The 18,443-nt window shown below is 55.7% G+C and overlaps 1 protein-coding gene across 28 annotated transcripts in view; it reads right to left on the bottom strand.

Moving 5' to 3' along the window:
- NCOR2 (nuclear receptor corepressor 2) overlaps window positions 1–18,443 on the bottom strand; it is a 214,985-nt gene that overhangs the window by 12,550 nt on the left and 183,992 nt on the right. For 21 of the 28 annotated variants that reach the window (XM_065033392.1, XM_065033393.1, XM_065033382.1 and 18 more), the window contains 16 exons: window positions 16,663–16,809; window positions 16,042–16,181; window positions 15,857–15,962; window positions 15,067–15,171; window positions 14,172–14,275; window positions 11,673–11,823; window positions 8,663–8,815; window positions 8,184–8,270; window positions 7,440–7,717; window positions 6,291–6,654; window positions 4,190–4,408; window positions 3,422–3,667; window positions 2,613–2,762; window positions 2,045–2,179; window positions 1,774–1,936; window positions 727–1,265 (listed from right to left, as the gene is read on the bottom strand). In XM_065033392.1, coding sequence (XP_064889464.1) covers window positions 727–1,265; window positions 1,774–1,936; window positions 2,045–2,179; window positions 2,613–2,762; window positions 3,422–3,667; window positions 4,190–4,408; window positions 6,291–6,654; window positions 7,440–7,717; window positions 8,184–8,270; window positions 8,663–8,815; window positions 11,673–11,823; window positions 14,172–14,275; window positions 15,067–15,171; window positions 15,857–15,962; window positions 16,042–16,181; window positions 16,663–16,809 — 3,087 coding nt within the window. The remainder of the gene's footprint in view (window positions 1–726; window positions 1,266–1,773; window positions 1,937–2,044; window positions 2,180–2,612; window positions 2,763–3,421; window positions 3,668–4,189; window positions 4,409–6,290; window positions 6,655–7,439; window positions 7,718–8,183; window positions 8,271–8,662; window positions 8,816–11,672; window positions 11,824–14,171; window positions 14,276–15,066; window positions 15,172–15,856; window positions 15,963–16,041; window positions 16,182–16,662; window positions 16,810–18,443) is intronic. The other 7 variants (XM_065033394.1, XM_065033398.1, XM_065033389.1 and 4 more) reach the window with 1 other exon arrangement.

Genomic DNA, 18,443 nt, shown 5'->3' with positions numbered 1-18,443 from the left:
GCACCAAGGGTACCACGCTCCAGACCCACCCAAGATGGAAAGATCCCAACTGACAGTTAAGTCCTGGGGGACACTGGCTCCGTTCTGTAAACTCTAGAGAAACTTATCTCAGCACTTCTGTGTCCTACACAAGACTGATGTTAGGTGGTTCCTGCGCTGCTGAGCACCGCTGGGTGATCCCTGGACAGCCCTGCCTGCATTGTCCTCTTGTGCGGCATCCAGCACCAGGACCCTGAGCAAGGTCATCCCATCTGAGCTGTCCCCAAAGCCTCCGGAGATCCTGCACACTCAGTGGTACAACCACGAGCAGGGAGGTCGTGTCTGACGGCCAGCAGCCCTGTCCCGCTCACACTCAAGCTCTCCACTTCACTCGTTTGATTTATTACCCACAACTGTTCCTTACAGACTGCCTGGGAATTTCTAATGATGGGGAAATCAGAATTAGCAAACTGCTATTGTCTGTAAAGAGCAATACCAGGAACTGAGCAGCATTTGCAAAACAGGACTTGGCAACGGGAAAAACTAAAAGAGGGTGGGAGAAGGGAAGATTCCTAAAACACACACAAATAAAAAAGTCTGGAGTAACACAACTGGGAAGTAGAGGGAGAAGCACACTGAGGGAGCTGAAGAAGCCAACAGCCAAAACGTGCAATGAAAAACAAGAAATAATGAAATAAAACGGGTTTCAGGCCACAGCTCTCTCGCCTCTCCCCTCCAATTTCTTACCATCGCTAGTGGAGTCGTTACTTAGCGAGCCTCTTTCTCGCTGCCCCTTATCGCAAGACATTTGGCGCATGATAATCACATCTATGAAGTTGGCCGCTGTTGTGGTGGTCTTACCCAGTGCTCGGAGCTCCTGTTCCTGCATTGAAAACGTTTTACTTTGACTCTTTTCTCTACTGTGCTGCTCGGGGCCCGAGGCTGTGTGCTGCTGGTCCAGAGGGTGATGGTGCTGGCTTTTCCCCTGTCCTCTGCTATAGTGATGAGAAGAACCAGGTCCGGAGGCGGGTAAAGGTCTCGACTCCATGGCTTTAATGGGGGAAGGCGACTGTTCGAGGCTGGCCCCACTGGGCAGCTTTGAGGTGAAGATGTTGTTGTCAGGCTGGGGTCGCTCTGCCTTGGCTTCCCGTGCCCTCTCTTTCTGCAGCACGGCCGGGTCCATCAGGGCTGCGTAGCCGTCGGCCGCGCCGATGGAGGAGCGCAGGGTGGAGGCCGAGGGGAAGGCAGCGGAGCGGATGGGTGACGTGGTAGTGGTGGAGGAGGAGCTGCAAGGCAAGCAAAGACGAGGTGAAGATGAGAGAAGCAAGCGGAGAAAGCGGAGCGCTGTTACAGCATTCAGTCTGGTGGCCAAGGTCTCCCGAGTGTAGGGTTGGCCAGTGTTGGACCAGGTGAGGATGGCTCAGTGGAGCCTCCACCACAGCAATGCCCACGGGGTACTGGCTGTGGCCCGGATGCATTGACTCGGGGGAAAAAACCCATGGGACAGGCCCCAGAGACCTTCATAACTCCACCACCAGGCAACATTCAGCAAGAGGAGCAACAGCCTATGTGATGAGAGCACAGACAGCTCTGGGATGTTCCTGCTTTCTCTCCTGATAGCAGTAAAAAACACAGGGAAAATAAAAGGATCTGGGCACCAAAATCCACCTCTTCTCATCACAACTTCCCTGTGAGCCTCAAACTTGCTTCTGCAGAACCTGATGGCCAAAACCACCCTTGCCCCGTCTCAGAGGTGCCCCAGGTGATGCTCATTAATTAACAGGTGGGACGTACCGCAGGACGGAAGGGGTGGGGGTCTCTGAGGAGATGATCTTCATGCTCGTGTTGTGGAGCACGCTGGGGCGCTGCTGGATGGTCTCGTGGGTGCGGGGCGAGACGGGAGAGTGCTGGTGGCTGTGAGAGTGCGAGGACGAACGGCTGCTGGACTGCTCTGTACCTGGGGGAAAACACAAAGAAAAAGCTTTAGCTCTTAGTTCATAGCCCCAACCCCACCTCCGGCCAGCAAGGGCCCCAGGACGTGGTGCCAGGCTCCTCCCCACCCTACCTGGTCTCCAGATGGGTGCGTGCTCCACCGTGGTGGATGCCAGGATGGATTTTTCACGCTCCCTCTCCCGTTCTCGCTCCCGTTCCCTCTCGGACACGGATGATCCTGACTGTTTGGTCATGTGCGTGGGGCCTCCTGAAACCCAAGTGAAAGGGCTGCAGGCACCGCGATTCCCCCCAGGGAACATCGCCTGCTCTTTGCATCGCTGGCTCTGCAGAGGAACAGCTCCATCCAAGGTCACCCGGAGCAGGACAGACAAGGACGAGTGTGACAAAACCCAGGCAAATCACACAATAGCCATCCTGGTGCCATTTCCAGTTTCCAGGGTACGACCTTCCAGCAAGCTGATTGCCAGCTGCCACTTTGGGGAAGAAGAGGGAAAAGCAAAGAAGCTCCCAACAAGCGAGATGGGAGGGGCTGGTTTGAGGGAGCCAGTGGGATGGTCCCTGGGTGAGGATGAATTTGGATTCCCCACACCTGCCCTGGCAGGCTGAGCTCAACCCCCTGAACTGGGTAGGGGGATTCCACCCAACCACTTTCCCACAGGAAAAGCAAGCGGCAGCGTTACCTGGGGAGAGCGGGGAGCTGCTGTGGCGGCTGCCGAAGGTCTGGGGGGGCCCGGGGATGTAGGTGATGCGGTCCATGGTGGTGGCAGAGGTGCCAGGGGTGGGGGGCACGAGGACGGGCAGGTGTGGCACTTGGGACAGGTCAATGATGCCTGCAGGGAGAAGCAAGAGGACTGTCAGGAAGATGCTGAGCTGCTGCAGCTTGGCTGTGCTGGAGAGATGCTGGGGGGGTCAACCCATCCCATGGCCCTGGCACAGAGCAGGAGGTGCCAGTGCACACATGGCCCTCGGGTGTCAGAGGAGGGGACCCTTCTGCAGGCAAATGCAGCATGTCCTGCTGCTGGGAATAACAGGGAGGAAAAAACATTGAGATTGATCTGTGCTGAGTGAGGTGGCTGCAGGTGGCATCAGCCACAGTTTCCCCAGCTGGAGACCAATGCTGCTCAGAGGGACAGGAGCACCGCACCTCACACACTCCCCAGCACCCTCCATTTTTCTGCAGAAAGCCAGATACCTTTCTGGGAGTGTGTTTTTGTCTCCAAAGGCCAGCAGGGCCAGGCTGGGAAGTGCTCCCATGACCCAAACCCAGAGCTGCACATAAGGAGCCTCAAGTAACTAAAGATGGCAAAAAAGAGCATCAAATTGCCTCCCCAAGATGTCCTTGCTGACCAGCCAAGTTCCTACACTGCAGGGTGACACTGCTGCTGGCTCAGCCCTTGGCCCCAGCGCTGGAGCTTGTAATGCCAGTCTGACCCAGCCTCCTTCTCCCAAAATGTCCCCAAAGCCCTGGACGGTGCCATGTTGATAGGACCTGCTGGGTAGCTGAGGGCCAGGGAGGGCTCCCGCGGTGACAACCCGCGCAGCATGTCTGCCCGCTGTGCCATGGCTGTGGCTGCAGCGTTGTGGTGCATCTGCTGGGACGTGATGTAGTCATTGATGATGGTCTGTCGGTTCTCCATGGCAGCTGTGTCCGGGTAGCCCCGGATGAGGTACGGGGGGTAGAGGTGGGGGTACGTGGGGCCTGGAGCCAGGTGCCTTGGCAGGTAGTAAGCAGCAGCTGGAAGAGACAAGGATGTAGGCATGAAGTGGGTTTCCATAGAGACCTCTGGCCTTCATAGAATCACCACAGAATGGTTGGGGTTGGAAGTGACCTCTGGAGATCATCTAGTCCAACCCACCTGCTAATGCAGGTTCACCACAGCAGATCTCATGGGATTGCATCCAAGTGGATTTGAATGTCTCCAGAGAAGGAGACTCCACAACCTCTCTGGGCAGCCTGCTCCAGGCTCTGGCACCTCAAAGTAAAAAAGTTTCTCCTCATATTCAGGTGGAACCTCCTGTGCTTCAGTCTGTGCCTGCTGCCCCTCATTCTGCCGTTGGGCACCACTGAACAGTCTGGTTCATCCTCTTGACACCCACCCTGGAGATATTTATCAGCATAAATAAGGTCCCCTCTCAGCTTCTCCTCTCCAGGCTGAACAGACTCAGCTCTCTCAGCCTTTCCTCATAAGAAAGATGCTCCAGACATCAAATAATGACAAAGAAAAAACGAATCCCAAACAGTCCCCACTGGCAGTACCTGCTTCCAGTTGGATTCCCCTGGGGATGGCAGCGGGGTCGAAGGCCAGCGGGATGTGTCCTCGGTACAGGTCAACGCCACGGAGCAGGTGCTCGTACGGGGTGATGGGGTGGTGGTGGTCGGGCACAGGGGCGTGCGGAGACTTGGAGTTGGTGAGCTCTCTCGACGTGGGGGTGATCTTTCTGTCCTGGGACACGGGCTTCCCAGCAGTGATGCTCCCTGCAGCGAGCAGAAGGAAATGAGTCAGAGACTGAGCGTCGTGGCCAAGCTGTGTCCCCAAGGGATGCCTGTGGCCAAGCATGGACAGGCACAGCTCTCCTGAACTCGGGGGACCTTTCCCTCCATGAGGAGGTCACTGCTGCTGGGCAGAGCCGGGGATCCCGAAACTCCCAGGAACAGTGGCAACACACAGTTCACAGGGTTCAAGCACCCGTCACCCTTTGGACCCATAAACTCTTTCCCAGCACGCAGAGGGGAGGTTGGATCACATCAAGGACCTCTCTCAGCTCTCCCAGCCCGAGCTGGGCATTGGTGGCACTTCTTGCCCAACCTGGGACGATTGTCACCAGCTCCTGTGTCTGTAACAGCAGGCTGGGGACAGCGGCTGACACAGAGCCACCCCAAACAGCGTCACCAAACCCCTGGCACCAGCCTGCACACCAAACGCTGCCCGGAGCCAGAAGCATCCTTGCGGATCCAGCCCCACCACTGTTGACTTTAAAACAAGTAGGGCTTCAACATGGGCCATGCAAAGAGCCGCTCCTGCAACTTTCAACAAGCTTGGCGTCTTGGCGTGGCTGCTAATAAATCAAACCTGCTGTTGGGGCAGAGGAAAGCTCAGGAGAGTTTGGGAAAGGTGCCTTCCAACTCCAGCCCACGCCACGGGGACTCCTCCTGCAGATCCTGTGCACCCCAAACTGCTGAATGCTCCGGACATGCAGAAATACACCTTCCCATGGGAGTTTGGCAGGAACTTCTGATTTTTCCCTTGGGATCCCTCCCCACTGCCCAGGTGCTGCTTGTGCCAACCTCAAAGAGCCTCAAACACCTGAAGGCTTCCCCCAAAATGAGTGACCTAACTGGGAAGACAGCAGAAGCTGTGGGAATGGGAGACACTGAGCATGGGGAGCTGGAGCTGGCCCAGCCGGCAGCCAGTGCTTTTCGGAGCTCCGCACTGCACAGCCCAACTCCCACTCCTCGCTGGGGAGATGTGAGATGCGTTCTGGCCTCGCTTTTCAGCAAATTGTGTTGTCTTGTGCTGCACACCCCCGTATCATGAGACTTTTGGATTAGGACAAGTATGTGCAGGCAGGAGATGCAAATGGCCCCATAGCTAGCAGGCTTGGTGGGACAAGGTGGCAGAGGGACTGGATTCAGCGTTGATCCTGACCACAAAACTGCCATGAAGCAGGAGGGGGTTTTTGTGCTCTGGAGCCAAGCGTGTCTCACCAGATCACTGAGCCCAGCCCGAACACATGCCTGGTCCCCGGTAGCCCCAGGTCTGGCTCTGAGGACAGGAGATGAGGGATGCCAGTGGCATGGGCAGACCCTGCGGGGTGCAGGCAGGTGGGCTGGGGAGCCGGCAGATCCCCAAGGCTGGGGCACACCCTGGATCCACTGGCTCAGGAGGGATTAGATATTCCTGGAGATGAGGCACTCAGGTACCCAGGTGATGGATGAGGCGCAAACACACAAGGTAGACACAGACTGATGAAAAGCCTGAGGATGCTCCCACCCAGCGCACCGAGCACTATTTTCCTCCCTGCCTTCAGAAACAAGGGCGCCCTGGGCCAACGCTGGGACAGGGCAGACCTTTCTAAACACCACCAGCTTCACCAGCCATCGTCCAAGTCTCCCTTTGGTCACCCCAGTGCAGATATGGGGTAACCACCCCACTGCAACCCTGTGAGCACCCCTGGGAAGGGAGTGGAGCCCCAGCCACCCCAGCGCTGGGGAGCCATGGGGTACTGGGGAGATGCTGCAGAGAACGGGCACCTACTGGGAATGGTTCAGGCAGGTGGAGTCAGTCACCACGTCCCACACACCCTGTCCACTCAGCTTGCTAAAGATCATAGCGGCAAATAAAAGGTTTGCCAAGTACCTTCGTGCTGCCGCGGCGTGGACTCGCGCGTGGAGACCGGAGAGCCTCTGTGCAAGTGGCTGCCGAACGCCGCGCTGTGCCCTGCGGGGTGCTCCTCGTAGGCCAGGGCACTTTGGTGGGGCTTGCCTGGCTCGGGTACAATCACAGGAGCCCCTCTGGCGATGGAGCCGCTTGAGTTTGTCACTGGGCTTGGCCTGTTTTTCAGGCTCTCTTCGTAAGCTCTCTCCAGATTCCTCGGGTCTTGGATGACGTCCAGCGAGTGCACGGGGTGGAAAGTCCTGCCGGGACTGCCGATGATGGACCGCACGTCATGCTTTTTGGTACTCGAGGAGGAAGAGCTGCTGTCGTACTTCAGCGGGGTACCCTGGGGACAGAAGGCAGAGGGGACATCAAAGGGGTGTAAGAGCAGAACAGGACACAGTGACCGCATCCCAACAAGTTCCAATGGGACTTGTGCTTCCTCGCTCAGTGGGTCAGTGCACCAGTTTACATGGTCAAATGGCAAATGCCACCAGCTTGGCACAGCGCAGGGCAGGGTGGAGCGCCCGTCGTGCGTGTCTCGTTGTGCTCCAACAAGATGATGGTGAGTCACTGCCGAATGCTGGCTGTGCCCATCACGCCCCTCTCCTACACACGCTGTGAAATGAGGTAGGACTACGAGGTGCCATGGGAACCCTCCAAATATTTGGAGCCCAACAGGAGACAGCACGCCACGTTTCATCCTGACTAGTGGCCTTGCTGGGTTGACACTTGCCCATAAAGGGAGGAGACCAAGATTATGCACACCCAAAGTCACAACCGCTGAGGGCATCGAGTTGACTTTGGCCTTGAACAAGAGCCAAACGTGTCCCCATCTGTGTACATGTGTAGATGAAGCATCACTTTCTTAATGTGCCAGAGGGTGCTGAGGTCCCTTTCCTGGGTTTGGTATTTATCCACTGGGAGGAATCATAGCCTGCTTTGGGTTGGAAGGGACCTTTAAAGATCCAAAGATGGACAAGGGCAACCTGTACCCAAACAGAGCCTCAATTCTGAGCAACCCAAGGGCTGTTCTGCTCTCCTTTTACCTTGGGAACGGTCCCCAGGGTCTGGGCAAGGACAGCAGCCCTAAGGAGGACCCGTCTCATCTGCTGTTTGCTCCACACTCACCTGCGTGATGGAGCCTTCCTTCAGAGGTCTGCTCAGAGAGATGTCTGGTGTCCGCCTCAGCTCCTCCCGGGGAATCTCATGGATTGATCTTCCTGCTTCTTTTACCGTGGCCACCAAGCCTTCATGGGCTGGTTTCATTTTCAGAGGAGCAAGGCCCTCATGAGGCCTGACCTTATAGGCATCAGATAAGTCCCTCGGTGGAGTGTTTTCCCTCTTGAGCTGTTTGGCTTCTCTTCTGAGGTAGTCCTCATGGGCCTCCACGTAGGACCGAGGTATTCCTGCAACCCCAAGCAGACGATGGATGCAGAGGGTGAGTCCCCAGCCATTTCCAGGCTCCCAGTTCCCATGGGGATGCTCAGTTCAAGGGGGTCTCTAGTTAATGCATGTAACTCGGGGACTGGTACCCAACTGATACACAAAGCAGCTATATCACCAACACAGTTGGACCACTCCCCATCTACCATCACTTTCTGGACTCACTTTGCATGAGTTTCAACCTGCCTTCATGACAGTCATTGAGAATTTTACCCCTGGCTTTGGTGAGAGTTTAGGTTGGTAGAAGTTGAGCAAGACTAACAATCTCTGAGCACATAGCTGAGGCTGCAGAGATCTGCAGTTGGACTTTGACATGTCCATCCTTGTTTCCTCCTGCCCTGGCCTGACACCAAGAACAATGGGCCACCCATGTGTGATACTTCCCCACGTTACCTCTGGCCATGGCCACCTTCTCCTTGCAGGCTTTACCTTGTGTAATTGAGCCCCGCATGTGATGCTGCTCCTTTAGGTTGTGGGGACTGTGTCGGTCTGGAGGGATTGCTCGACCCATGAGACCTAGAACAGATCCAAGGGGGACAGTTGGGTTGTGACACAGGGAGCTCATTTACAATGAATACATCACGGTGTTACCAGGGACTCCTGGGCCAACAAGGAAAAATATGAACAATTTTAAAATGATTTATCTTTTTTTAAAAATGTGTTTCCTTTTTCCTTGTAGTCTTGAAACTGGTCTACCGGGACAGAAACCAAAGGCAAACAGGCCAGTTTGTGTCCCTTGCTCTCCCATGCTGGTCAGATGCTGCCCTGTTGGGATGTGCTGCATGGTCCCAGCTAAGCGCTGCCAAAACACGGGCAGGGGAAGGTGCATCATGCAGACAAGAGACAAGCTGGGGTCTTCGCAGGTCACTGCTAACACAGCATGGGTGCAAGGTTTCACCCAAACCCACCTTCAATGCTGGCAGATAAGGTATCACGAGCTGATAAGCCCCGGCTGATCCTCCCCTCCATCATATCGTAGGTCCGCTTGGTTCCTGTGGTCTCATGAGAAGCTCCTGAGCTCCTGCTGTCTTCTTTGGGACACTGAGAAGCAGCAACTCCACCTGGGGAAGGGAACACCGAGAAACACCATCAGGAGCACAGAAAATCAGCACTGGCCCAGGGAGGGCATTTACTGCTGTTTGGGTGTATTGCTGGAAGCTCAGATCCCATCCCAGCACTGGCTACCGCTCCGCAATGTCAGGACCATCGCATGACGTTGGCTTCCAAGAAATTCAGCTGGTGTTTCCTCCCCTCCCTGCCTGCCTCAGACTCCCCATCTCTGCCTCCCACTCGGGCAGGAGCACCCGCCCATGGTGTCGCGCTCCCTCCCTCCCTGCTGGGCCACGGAGGCTGGCGCGGCGCTGGGGCGAGCGCCTGCGGTTCCACTGAACTTGGCCTTGTGGGTCTGGGGATTTTTTTTTTTCCTCTGTTTGTTTTGATTCTTTTGCTAGACACCTACTGTTTGGGATCCTGGCCAGCCTTAACATTTGCTGAGACACTCCCTGGGTGAGAAAATCAGGGAAAAGGGGTGGGGGAGAGGCAAAGCTGAGAACGATTCCCTTGGAACAACGGCGAGCGCGCACAAGAACTGGGAGAGACGGCGAAAAGTCCCACGCAGGAGTGACGGAGCAACAACCAGCGTGATGGGAGGCCACTGGCCGCCTACTTGTCCCAGCCTGGAGCAGATTCTTCTGCAAACCAAGAGTGGACAATGTCCTGAGCAAGAGCCCCCTCCCTGCTGCCAGCACAGCCCAGGCAGCATCTTGCCCATCATGTGCAGTGAGCCGGGAATTTACAGGCAGCTCCTGATCCTGCCGAATGCTTCTGTTTATGTATCAAGCTCCAAGGGGGGATGATGGCTTGGAGAGGTAAATGCCTCTGCCCATCATTCCTGGCCTGACCACAGATTGCCAGTGCCCTGATTCCTCCTCTTCGTGGGCAAAGAAGGTGGTTATAAAATTAGGGAAAATTGAGACGTTAAAAACATTAATTCCATTGTGGATAACTGGGAACAAAAGTCCTCAGCAAAACCAGTAATTAATACAATGGGATTATTACAACTTCACACCCACTGTTGGTTTCTGCAATTGGCCCCCACTCAGTCCAGAAAGTGTTGGGGGCTGTGTGCGGGAAAACAAGAGGGGGATCTGTCCCTAGTCCTTCACTTCAGATTCATTTGACTGGAAAAATCTGGGGGTGACATTCAGAATCAGCCCAGCACCTTGCGGCAGATGTGGAGCGATGTGCCCGCACCCTGTCATCAAGGCACATCTGCTGCCAACAGCCCTTGTGCAGAAGGGGACATGGTCCTGGGCACCATTTGTACCGCTGGGAAGCAGGGCGGGGACGTGAGAGAGAAGAGAGACTGAACAGAAAGCAAATCACTCCAGAACCACGTCCCTTGCCTTGCAGAAGCCATCAGCAATCATATGCAGCATGAGAATAACCAATCTAGCACAATTCAGCTCGCACATGCTACAGGATCTCGCCTCATTACAGCTCTTTTATTTTAAGCACCCTCATGACACTAAAGAATTTGCAATTTTTTTTTTTCTGCTTGCCAAAATTCATAATCACTAACAATTTCAGTTTTCTTATTTAATTTTTGTTTTTAACTCTTCCACTTCAGGCTGCAAAGCTGCATGGGGGGAAGGAGAGAGGCAGCAAGGCTGGCCAGGCTGCAGGAGCAGGAGAGACGCGATAAACGCTTCCGAGCATGTAAAAGGCTGCCATGGGGAGGAAGGAACTAATTCCTCATCTCTGTCCCCAGGAGGCAGGATGAGAGGCGACGGCCTCAGGCTGCAGGCCAGGAGATGGGCTGGCACCCACAAGTGCAATGGGGAGAGCCTGGGCCGCCGGTCTCCTTTGCTGCCCTGGTTGCACCGTTTCTGAGATCAACCTCATTCGACTCCAAGCTCAGGCAGAGGAGATTAAAATAGCTTCTTGCACAAACAAGTCCTGAAATGCTTCCCGTCTCCTCCATGGTCTGAGCGCTGCCAACTGTCCCAAAGGGCGCCCAGACATGAGTCTCCCGCGGTGACAGTTCTGATCTGGGCTAGAGTTGACAGGGAACGCGGGCAGGAGTGGGACGAGCTGGTTTCCACGCGGAGGATGAGCAGCTCCAGGCAAAGCCCTGTCCTGAGAGGTCCCTGTGGTCCCAGGGCACATACAGAAGTGGCATCAGCTGAAGCTTGTGAGTTGTCCCCTGTGGCCTGACCTGACCCCTCTGCCTCTGGCCTCAGATGAAGTAACTGGTCTGCGATGAAACCAGCTGCCTGCACTTGTGGGCAAGAGGAAAGGGACCTCTAGACACCCTCTGCCTGCAGGACCGACTGCAGGCCCGGGCTGCTGGGCAGGGTAAAGGGATGCTCTGCCCTGGGGATGGGGGCAGAGCGATCAGACAGCACAGACACACCTGCTGAGGTCAGGATCTGCTCCTTAGCCATCTTGAAATGCAACTGAGAAGAGAGGTGACACACGAGGACAGCCATCCGCATGCACAACAGAGCTCACACCAGTATTTTAACCCACAAGGACATGGGGCCAAGACATGGAGGATGCTCTTATAGTGTTTTTGGACAGTACCCCCATGCACATGGGTGCTAAGGATGAAGGCAATACCTTCCCGCCTGGTCCTCTCCTCTCTCCTGCTCCCCAAAACTAGAGACCCTGTCCATGGCCACAGTCCCATCGCACCCCTGCCCACCAGCAAAGCTGCCTTCAAGGCAAGACAACCACCCAGGACAGAGGGACACGCAGCTGGGCTGTGGGCAGGGGCGATGGGAAGGGAGAGAAACGATGCTGGAAGTAAAGATGTTAGGCTGGACCACTGCACTTCATCAGGCTCTGCTCGAACAGCTCCCGACTCCCAGCTCCGACGGCACAAACCCCCCTAAAAGGCCGAGAATTCCAACTTACCCTCGTAGGACAGCACGTGGCCTTTCTTCCCTTCGTAGATGACATGTCCTTTGGGCATGGCATCCTCCCGCGCCTTCTCTGCTCTGCTGGGGCTGTCTTCTCCGATTATCCTGGTAATGGTTCCTTTGTACAGCACTTCTGCCGGGGTGCCCTTGGAAAGCCACCAAGATCCATATTTAACAGTGTCACAAGCAATTAAGCAAGCGGGCGCGCAGGGACAGGCTGTTCCCCGCGGGAGGGAGAGCGCGCCCGGCCTCCGCGCAGCCAACAGTGAGGGACTCGCGGCTTAATTATTGATGAGGATGATAACGAGGAGCGGTAAAAAGGTATGTGATCTGTGCGAGGCTGCTGGGAAGAGATGGAGGGTGAGGACAGCATGGATCCCCAAAATAGCAACTCTACCACCTGTGTGTTTCGGAATAAGCTACCCAGCTCGCTTCCACCCCATGGGTTTGCGGGGACAGGGCTGGTGCCCTCCTGGGGACACCTCGGTGACAGCTGGGACTGCTTGAGCATTAGCTTTTCCCTGCAGCCTATTTTCCCAGCCTGGTACAGAGCTCCAGAGATGTCCTGCCCAGCCAGGTCACATCTGCTGGCAGCACGCGTGACTTTCTGAGAGCTATGGGGGCTGGCAGCATGCCTAGGTGACACGGCAGGTGTCAGTGAGCCCGGTCCCACAGCAGGTCAGGGAGCGAAGCTTTCCAGTTAGCTCTTCAACAGGATCAGGCTCCTTACACAAACTGGTGTGAACTGGAACCTCTCTTCCCCACAGGTACACGGATGCAGCTCACTGCCACCTGCCCCTCTCTGAATCCCCTTCAAAACACCCAGAGCTGGGTGTCCTTGAAGATGACACTGGTGATTAACACCCCTCTGCCATCACAACCTGTTGGCACCAACTGCGAACAGCCACTGCAGGGTGACAGTCTCCCACCCCATTGCTGGGATGGCAGCGATGATGATGCTGTCAGAGCCAAGCTCTCGCCTGACGCCCGCCTACTCTGCTGCTTCAACCCCATCAGCCCCAGGACTGATGCTCGTGGGAAGCTCAGGGAAGCGATGTCTTTGCTGGTGCTCCCAGCTTGTGCCAGCACAGACCACTTCCCCACCCCAGCATGGAGATGTCCCTGCTCTCATCACCAGTGGTCCCCAAAACCCCGCTGCAGCCACCAGGACGTGCCAGCACGCAGGTTCAGCACTCTGACGGCTCAGTGTTCTGATGGCTCAATGCCCTTGCAGCACACCCGGTCCCAGCTCTCGCAGCCCCAGGTAAGTCACCTTCCTTCCGCGGACGTGCTCTGAGGGGATTTGAAAGCAGGTGATGACAGATGGCTTCAGAGCAGAGAGCTTATATTCAAGATGTTTCTTCTGTGAACTGGATGACTAATCTGAGATCAAATGTCAGCTCTGGTACCCGGAGCTGCTGCCAGAACGGGGGGCTCCTTCTCCCCAGAGGGGGCAGAGGGACATGGGCTGCTGGGCCAGCAGCAGGTACTGCCCTGCGTCTGAGCTCAGTACCTTATTCCCAAGCCAAAGCAATTTAGATGGATGTAAAATAGTGTCTTGGCAAACTCTGCTTATCTTGTGATCTCTGGTACATGCTGCTCCAGACCCTTCATGCCCACCCGTTGCTGCCCACAGCTGCTGCAGGGGCACATGAGGGGACGGAGCTGTGTGGGTTATTTACAGCCCTCGAGCAGCCGCTCCTGGCAGCTGCTGGACGCAGCGCACCAGGCGAGATGAGCTTTGCTCTGGGCCAGCACTCAGGTTCAGGTCCCCAGGGCCAAAGGGAACGTGCTCACCCTCCCTGAAGGACACAGGCAAAAAAAAATCTGAGTGCAAGTGGCTTTAAATATCTGAATGATGGCCAGATAAAATCCCCACGGGAAACAGATTTTTTTCTTTTTTAATGCTCTCCGCTCTGTTACCAGATGAGCAATAACTCACACTGCAAAAAACTATCGCCCGCTTGCCAGCTGCTCTTCTGAAGATGGATGGTGGAGATTAAGGCCAAAGTATCTTCCTGCTCAGGAGAAGCTTTGGGCAGGACCAGGACCTGAGCACAGCAGCTCAGCCTTGGCAGGGGCCTTCACTCCCTTACATGCACCTCACAGCCTCCTCCTGTCCTCCGCCCGGTCAGGGTTTTCCACCCGTCTCCTCCTTCTCTCCGCTCCACTTTCTTCCACTGGCAAGATTATTTTCCCAGAGCCATTTAAAGCTGCTTTCGCCTCTGTTCCTGACAGCTCAGGAAAGCAAAGCAGAGTTTGGATGTGCTTTAAGGCCCTGCAACGCTGCTGGCTGAGCTCTGCTCAGCTCATGGAACAGGGTTTGTGCCAAGCTGGAGGGTTTTTGCAAAGGCTCTGGCCACAGACCTCTCTGAGGTGCTCTGTGGGACAGGAGCATCGCAGCCCCACGCCGCACGCTCAGCGCATCCCACAACCCCCTGAACCCCGTATCCAGCACCCGGGAAGCAAAACCCGCCAGAGACGAGGGACCTACGTGTGTGATGGACCCTCGGTAGGTGATGGGTGACTCCGGCGGGGGTCTGGACGTAGGTGTTCCCTTGGTGATGCTCCCTCCTGAGGCAGAGCTGAGGGAAGTACCTGTAAGGACACAAAGCCGGTGAGCTGGTGGCTGGATTTGCTGCTCAGCACAAAACCGTGGGGCTGACACCAATGACTAAGCGCAGGATTCGACCCAATCTCTAGCAAGCTGAGGGACTGGAGGGGAAGCCCTCCAAGACACCAGTGTTCAACCCCATGCCTGCAGAGTCCTCCCCACCCAGCACCTGAGGGACCGAGTCCTGCAAGCTGGGAAAAAAAATAAAGGGTATTTTGAGGTGATCAACTCTCTGTTGCCTTTGTGGAGGTGCTGGGCAGATTTACAGGCCTGGGAGAAAGCACAGCCCATCTCAGCCCCCCCTGATGTGATCCGAGCAGATCTCTGGTGAGATGCAGCTTGGGGTGGTTTGAGTTCATTTGTGTGTTATTTGTGCTGGGTGGAGCGAATCCATTGCACTCCCTGCATCCCACTGCCTCAGCTGGGGGGGTCACGAACCAGAATTTGCCCTTAAAAGCAACACCTTTGCATTTATTTTCTTCTGTCTAGCTACCGGGGAAAGAAACACAGGATGCCTGGATTTAAATGAAATGTGGTGCCTGCCCAGCTGCAGCAGCAACAGTGAAGAGCCTGAAAATGAATTAATAGCCTTTAAACAGGTCTTGCTTTGTTATAACCAACAGATTTTGGGGCAAACACAAAACCTCCACCAGGATCAAAGCCTGAAGCTTTGACGCGGGGAGATGGCTAGAAACATTGAGACATTGTGCAGATCTCTCTGCCACCCCACTGGCAATGCTGGAGAAAAGGAGCACCCTTCCCTCCCGCTCCTCACCCCGCAGGATGGAGCCCTCCTGGGATGGCTGCAGAACCAGACTCTCCGGCTGGCTGGCCTGGCTTCTAGGAGAAAGTTGCTCCTGCTTTACTCCAGGAAAAGGCACTGGAAAACATGAACCACGTATCAGCACAGGGCATGGGGCTGCAGCCCGCAGCTGCTCCATCCTTTCACCTCTGGGTCAGCACCTCCTCGGCACCTTCGGTGTCCCCATCGCTTTGCGGTGGCCTTCGCCAAGGCAGCGGCGGTTGGCAGGACACACAAGCGCTGGCGAGCAAAGCCAAATCGTTGTTCTCAGCCTGGTGAAGGCACTGCACCAGGAACCAGGCTGGCACTGAAAACCCAGTGCTGGTTTATAATGGGACTCATGCACGCTGGGCAATAGGGCCCAGCTCCCCGCCCCACAGACCGGTCCTGCTCCAGCCCCTCCTGTTGCTAAGAAATGCTCTCAAATCTGCAGACTAAACACTTTCTTTGTTCACTTCAGGCCATTTACTCTTTATCCTACCGGCCTGGAGAGCGGCAATATATATTTCCTTCCTTCGATCACACTATTAGCTGGAGGGTATTTATAGGCTGGGATGTGTCCCCGACCAAGCTGATGCTTTCCTATACTGCACAAATTTAGCTCCCTGTGTCTCTGCTCTCCCGACAGACTAATCCTTTCATCCTCTTAGCAGGTCTCTGCGCTCCCTTGCCGCGTCCTGTGCTCCTCCTTTCCGCTGTGCCGCCGGCGAGCTCGCTCCCTGCTTGGAGCACGTGGGAAATCACTCGCCTCCAAATTTCTTACCCAGTTTCTTGGGATCCATGGTCAGCGGGAGGCCCATGGCGATGGAGCCGGCGGGGACCTTGGCGTGCTCGGAGCTGTAGGGCGTGTGGAGCTGGATGGGCATGCCCTGTGGTGCGAGAGGGGAGTCAGGGAGCAGCTGCCGGTCCCTGCGAGGTGTCCCCAGCCCTCACACCCCACAACCCTACCTGGGAAATGGATCCGACGGGTCTCTCCAGCACAGAGGGATGCTTGGTGGAGGAGATCAGGGGAGGAGGGTTGGAGATGCTTGCTAGTCTCTGCAGCCCCGAGCGAGAGCTCTCATGCAGGTTGAGCGGGATGGGGTGTCCTGTGCGGAGAACACAAGCATTAGCAAGACCAAGGGAAGGCAGAGTGGATGCAGCTACTGAAGAGGAAAGGGACAAGGGACAGAGCAGGCGCTGGATGTGGTGAACTGCCCAGCTGTGCCCCTGCACTAGGGTCCAAGTACACGATTGTTTTGGAAAGGACCAGAATAACTTAAATCACCACCGTTATTCCCTTTGCAGCCAGAGGATGTTCTGCACCCAACCTGTCTACCCTCCTGCTGGAGATGGACAGCGCAGGGATGCTGCACGAGCATCCTCAGACCACTGTGTTTGCAGCGAGGGATCCCCATGCTTGGCCAAAGCCAGGGGGTTAGCAGGTGTCTGCTGAACCCTCTCTCTTAGCTCCCCCCAAAAAAGCTGCACTTATTTAAGAGGATGACCTGTGATCCTGGCCACAATGCCAGTCTCTGTGCTCGGCCCTGCATCGGGACAGAGGGCACATGCCACATGGCTTGTACTTGCCTGGTGGGTTATACTGGAACAAGTGGGGCTCCGCCTGGGGAGAGGTTTTTATCACATCCCGGGTGTAGGACAGGACAGGGGGCCAGCACGTCAGCTCCGTGCTCAGCTTCTGAGCCTCTGCGATGGATGAGAAATGCAGGGACTTCTCTGCAAGGGGAACATAAAGCAGAAATGCTCAGCGGCCCCCATGGGTGAGGGGTCTCTGCGGGCACGGGCAGCGCAGCCAGAGCCAGTGCCTGGTGTGGGAAGAGGCTTCAGTTCAGTCTGACCTGACCAGGAGCTGTGGGCTGAACTCCCTAACCAAACTAAAAAGAAAAAGCTTCAGTGTCCCTACATGGATCTGACACCATTTCTTTTAGTCAGATGTTCAAAGCGCAGCGGGGAGGATGTGTGTCTGTGCTGGTGACTGTCGGTGCTCGGTGCCAGCCAGGACCCCCACGGACACCCCACCCCAGCCAGGAGAGACGGCGTGCGGCGTGCAGCTGGTCACAGGGACCGGCACAGCGCCCAGCTCCTCACGTCCCAGCTGCTCACCAGGGCTCCCGGGCAGCTCCTGCTGCACCCACTGCTCCACATCAGCCACCACTGCAGGGCTGGGGCATTCACGGTGATCCTGCCCAACCCTTTGCTGAGGTTAAAGCCAAGAGGCACCAACGTTGGCATCCCTCCAGGGCATGGGGGACATCCAGCAGGCACCGGCTCATCCCCATGTCACATCGTGATATGAAAGCTCAGCTGCTATTAAAGGACAGTTGCGGGCTATAAACCATTTGCAGGCTGTGGGAAGTGGCCAGAAATAATGGCATGAGCTTGTTGGACAGCAATGAAATAATGAGCAGTGCCTGAAGTGACCAGATGTTCTCCGAACACTTAGGACAGCTGCACAGTATGATACTGTCAAAGGCAAACGAAGATCAAGATGGGCTCTGAGGGATGACCAGATGCCTCTGCGGTGACTGGGGTGGCTTGCTGGTCCTCTGCAAGGCACCGGGGCTGGGGCAGCAAAGCTTCCTGAAATTATCTGGCTCAGGGTATAGTGGATGTCAGGCTGGGTTCACCCTGGCTATAAAAAGGCTGCTCAGAGGCCAAGAAGTGCCTGACGACAGAGGAGCTGTGCTGGGGATGCCCAAGTCTTGCCAGGCTCTGCAGGGTGCTGGGAAACGAGGGGCTTCATCTCCACCAGCTCCACCCCAAATGCATTCTCACGCTTTGCTCAGCAGACAGATGAGAAGGCTTTTTGGGATAGATTATGGGCAGGTTTGTGAGGATTTGCTTGTAATCGATAAACGCTTAATTTTGCATTGCCTTTTTTCTCCAGACCCACACATGTAATGTCTGCATTGACCAGAAATTAGAAACTGGACAGTAAACAATAGCAATTGCAAACGAACTCAGCCTTTAACCATCAATTTTTGATAAAAATAGAAGCCTGAATCCCGCTAAGCCTAGTAACAAGGCAAGTAGATTATCAGAGGCCCAATTTAATGAGGCTTTACTGCATTATCATTATTAATGCTCCGTGGGCTCAGAAGCTGGGAGATTATTCTTGTCCCCTTCAGCGAGAGAAGAAATCCATTCTCGGCAGGCAGAGGTGTCCGGGCACTCGCACCTCTGAACCTGCTGGGGCCAGACCCCGCCTGCAGCCTCTTCTCTCCCCACGCTGGATCCCAGAGCGGATCCCTTCGCCCTGCCAGTGTGGGGGAATCCAAGCACATCCCTCAGATCAATGAAGACACTCTACGCTCCCTGGTTTTCTACACTTCAGCTCAGCCCCGCTTGGC

The sequence above is a fragment of the Columba livia genome, chromosome 17 (genome assembly GCF_036013475.1).
Source record: "Columba livia isolate bColLiv1 breed racing homer chromosome 17, bColLiv1.pat.W.v2, whole genome shotgun sequence".
Lineage (NCBI taxonomy): Eukaryota > Metazoa > Chordata > Aves > Columbiformes > Columbidae > Columba > Columba livia.
Note: the sequence above shows the minus strand (reverse complement) of the source record. Positions and strands in the feature narration are given on the sequence as shown.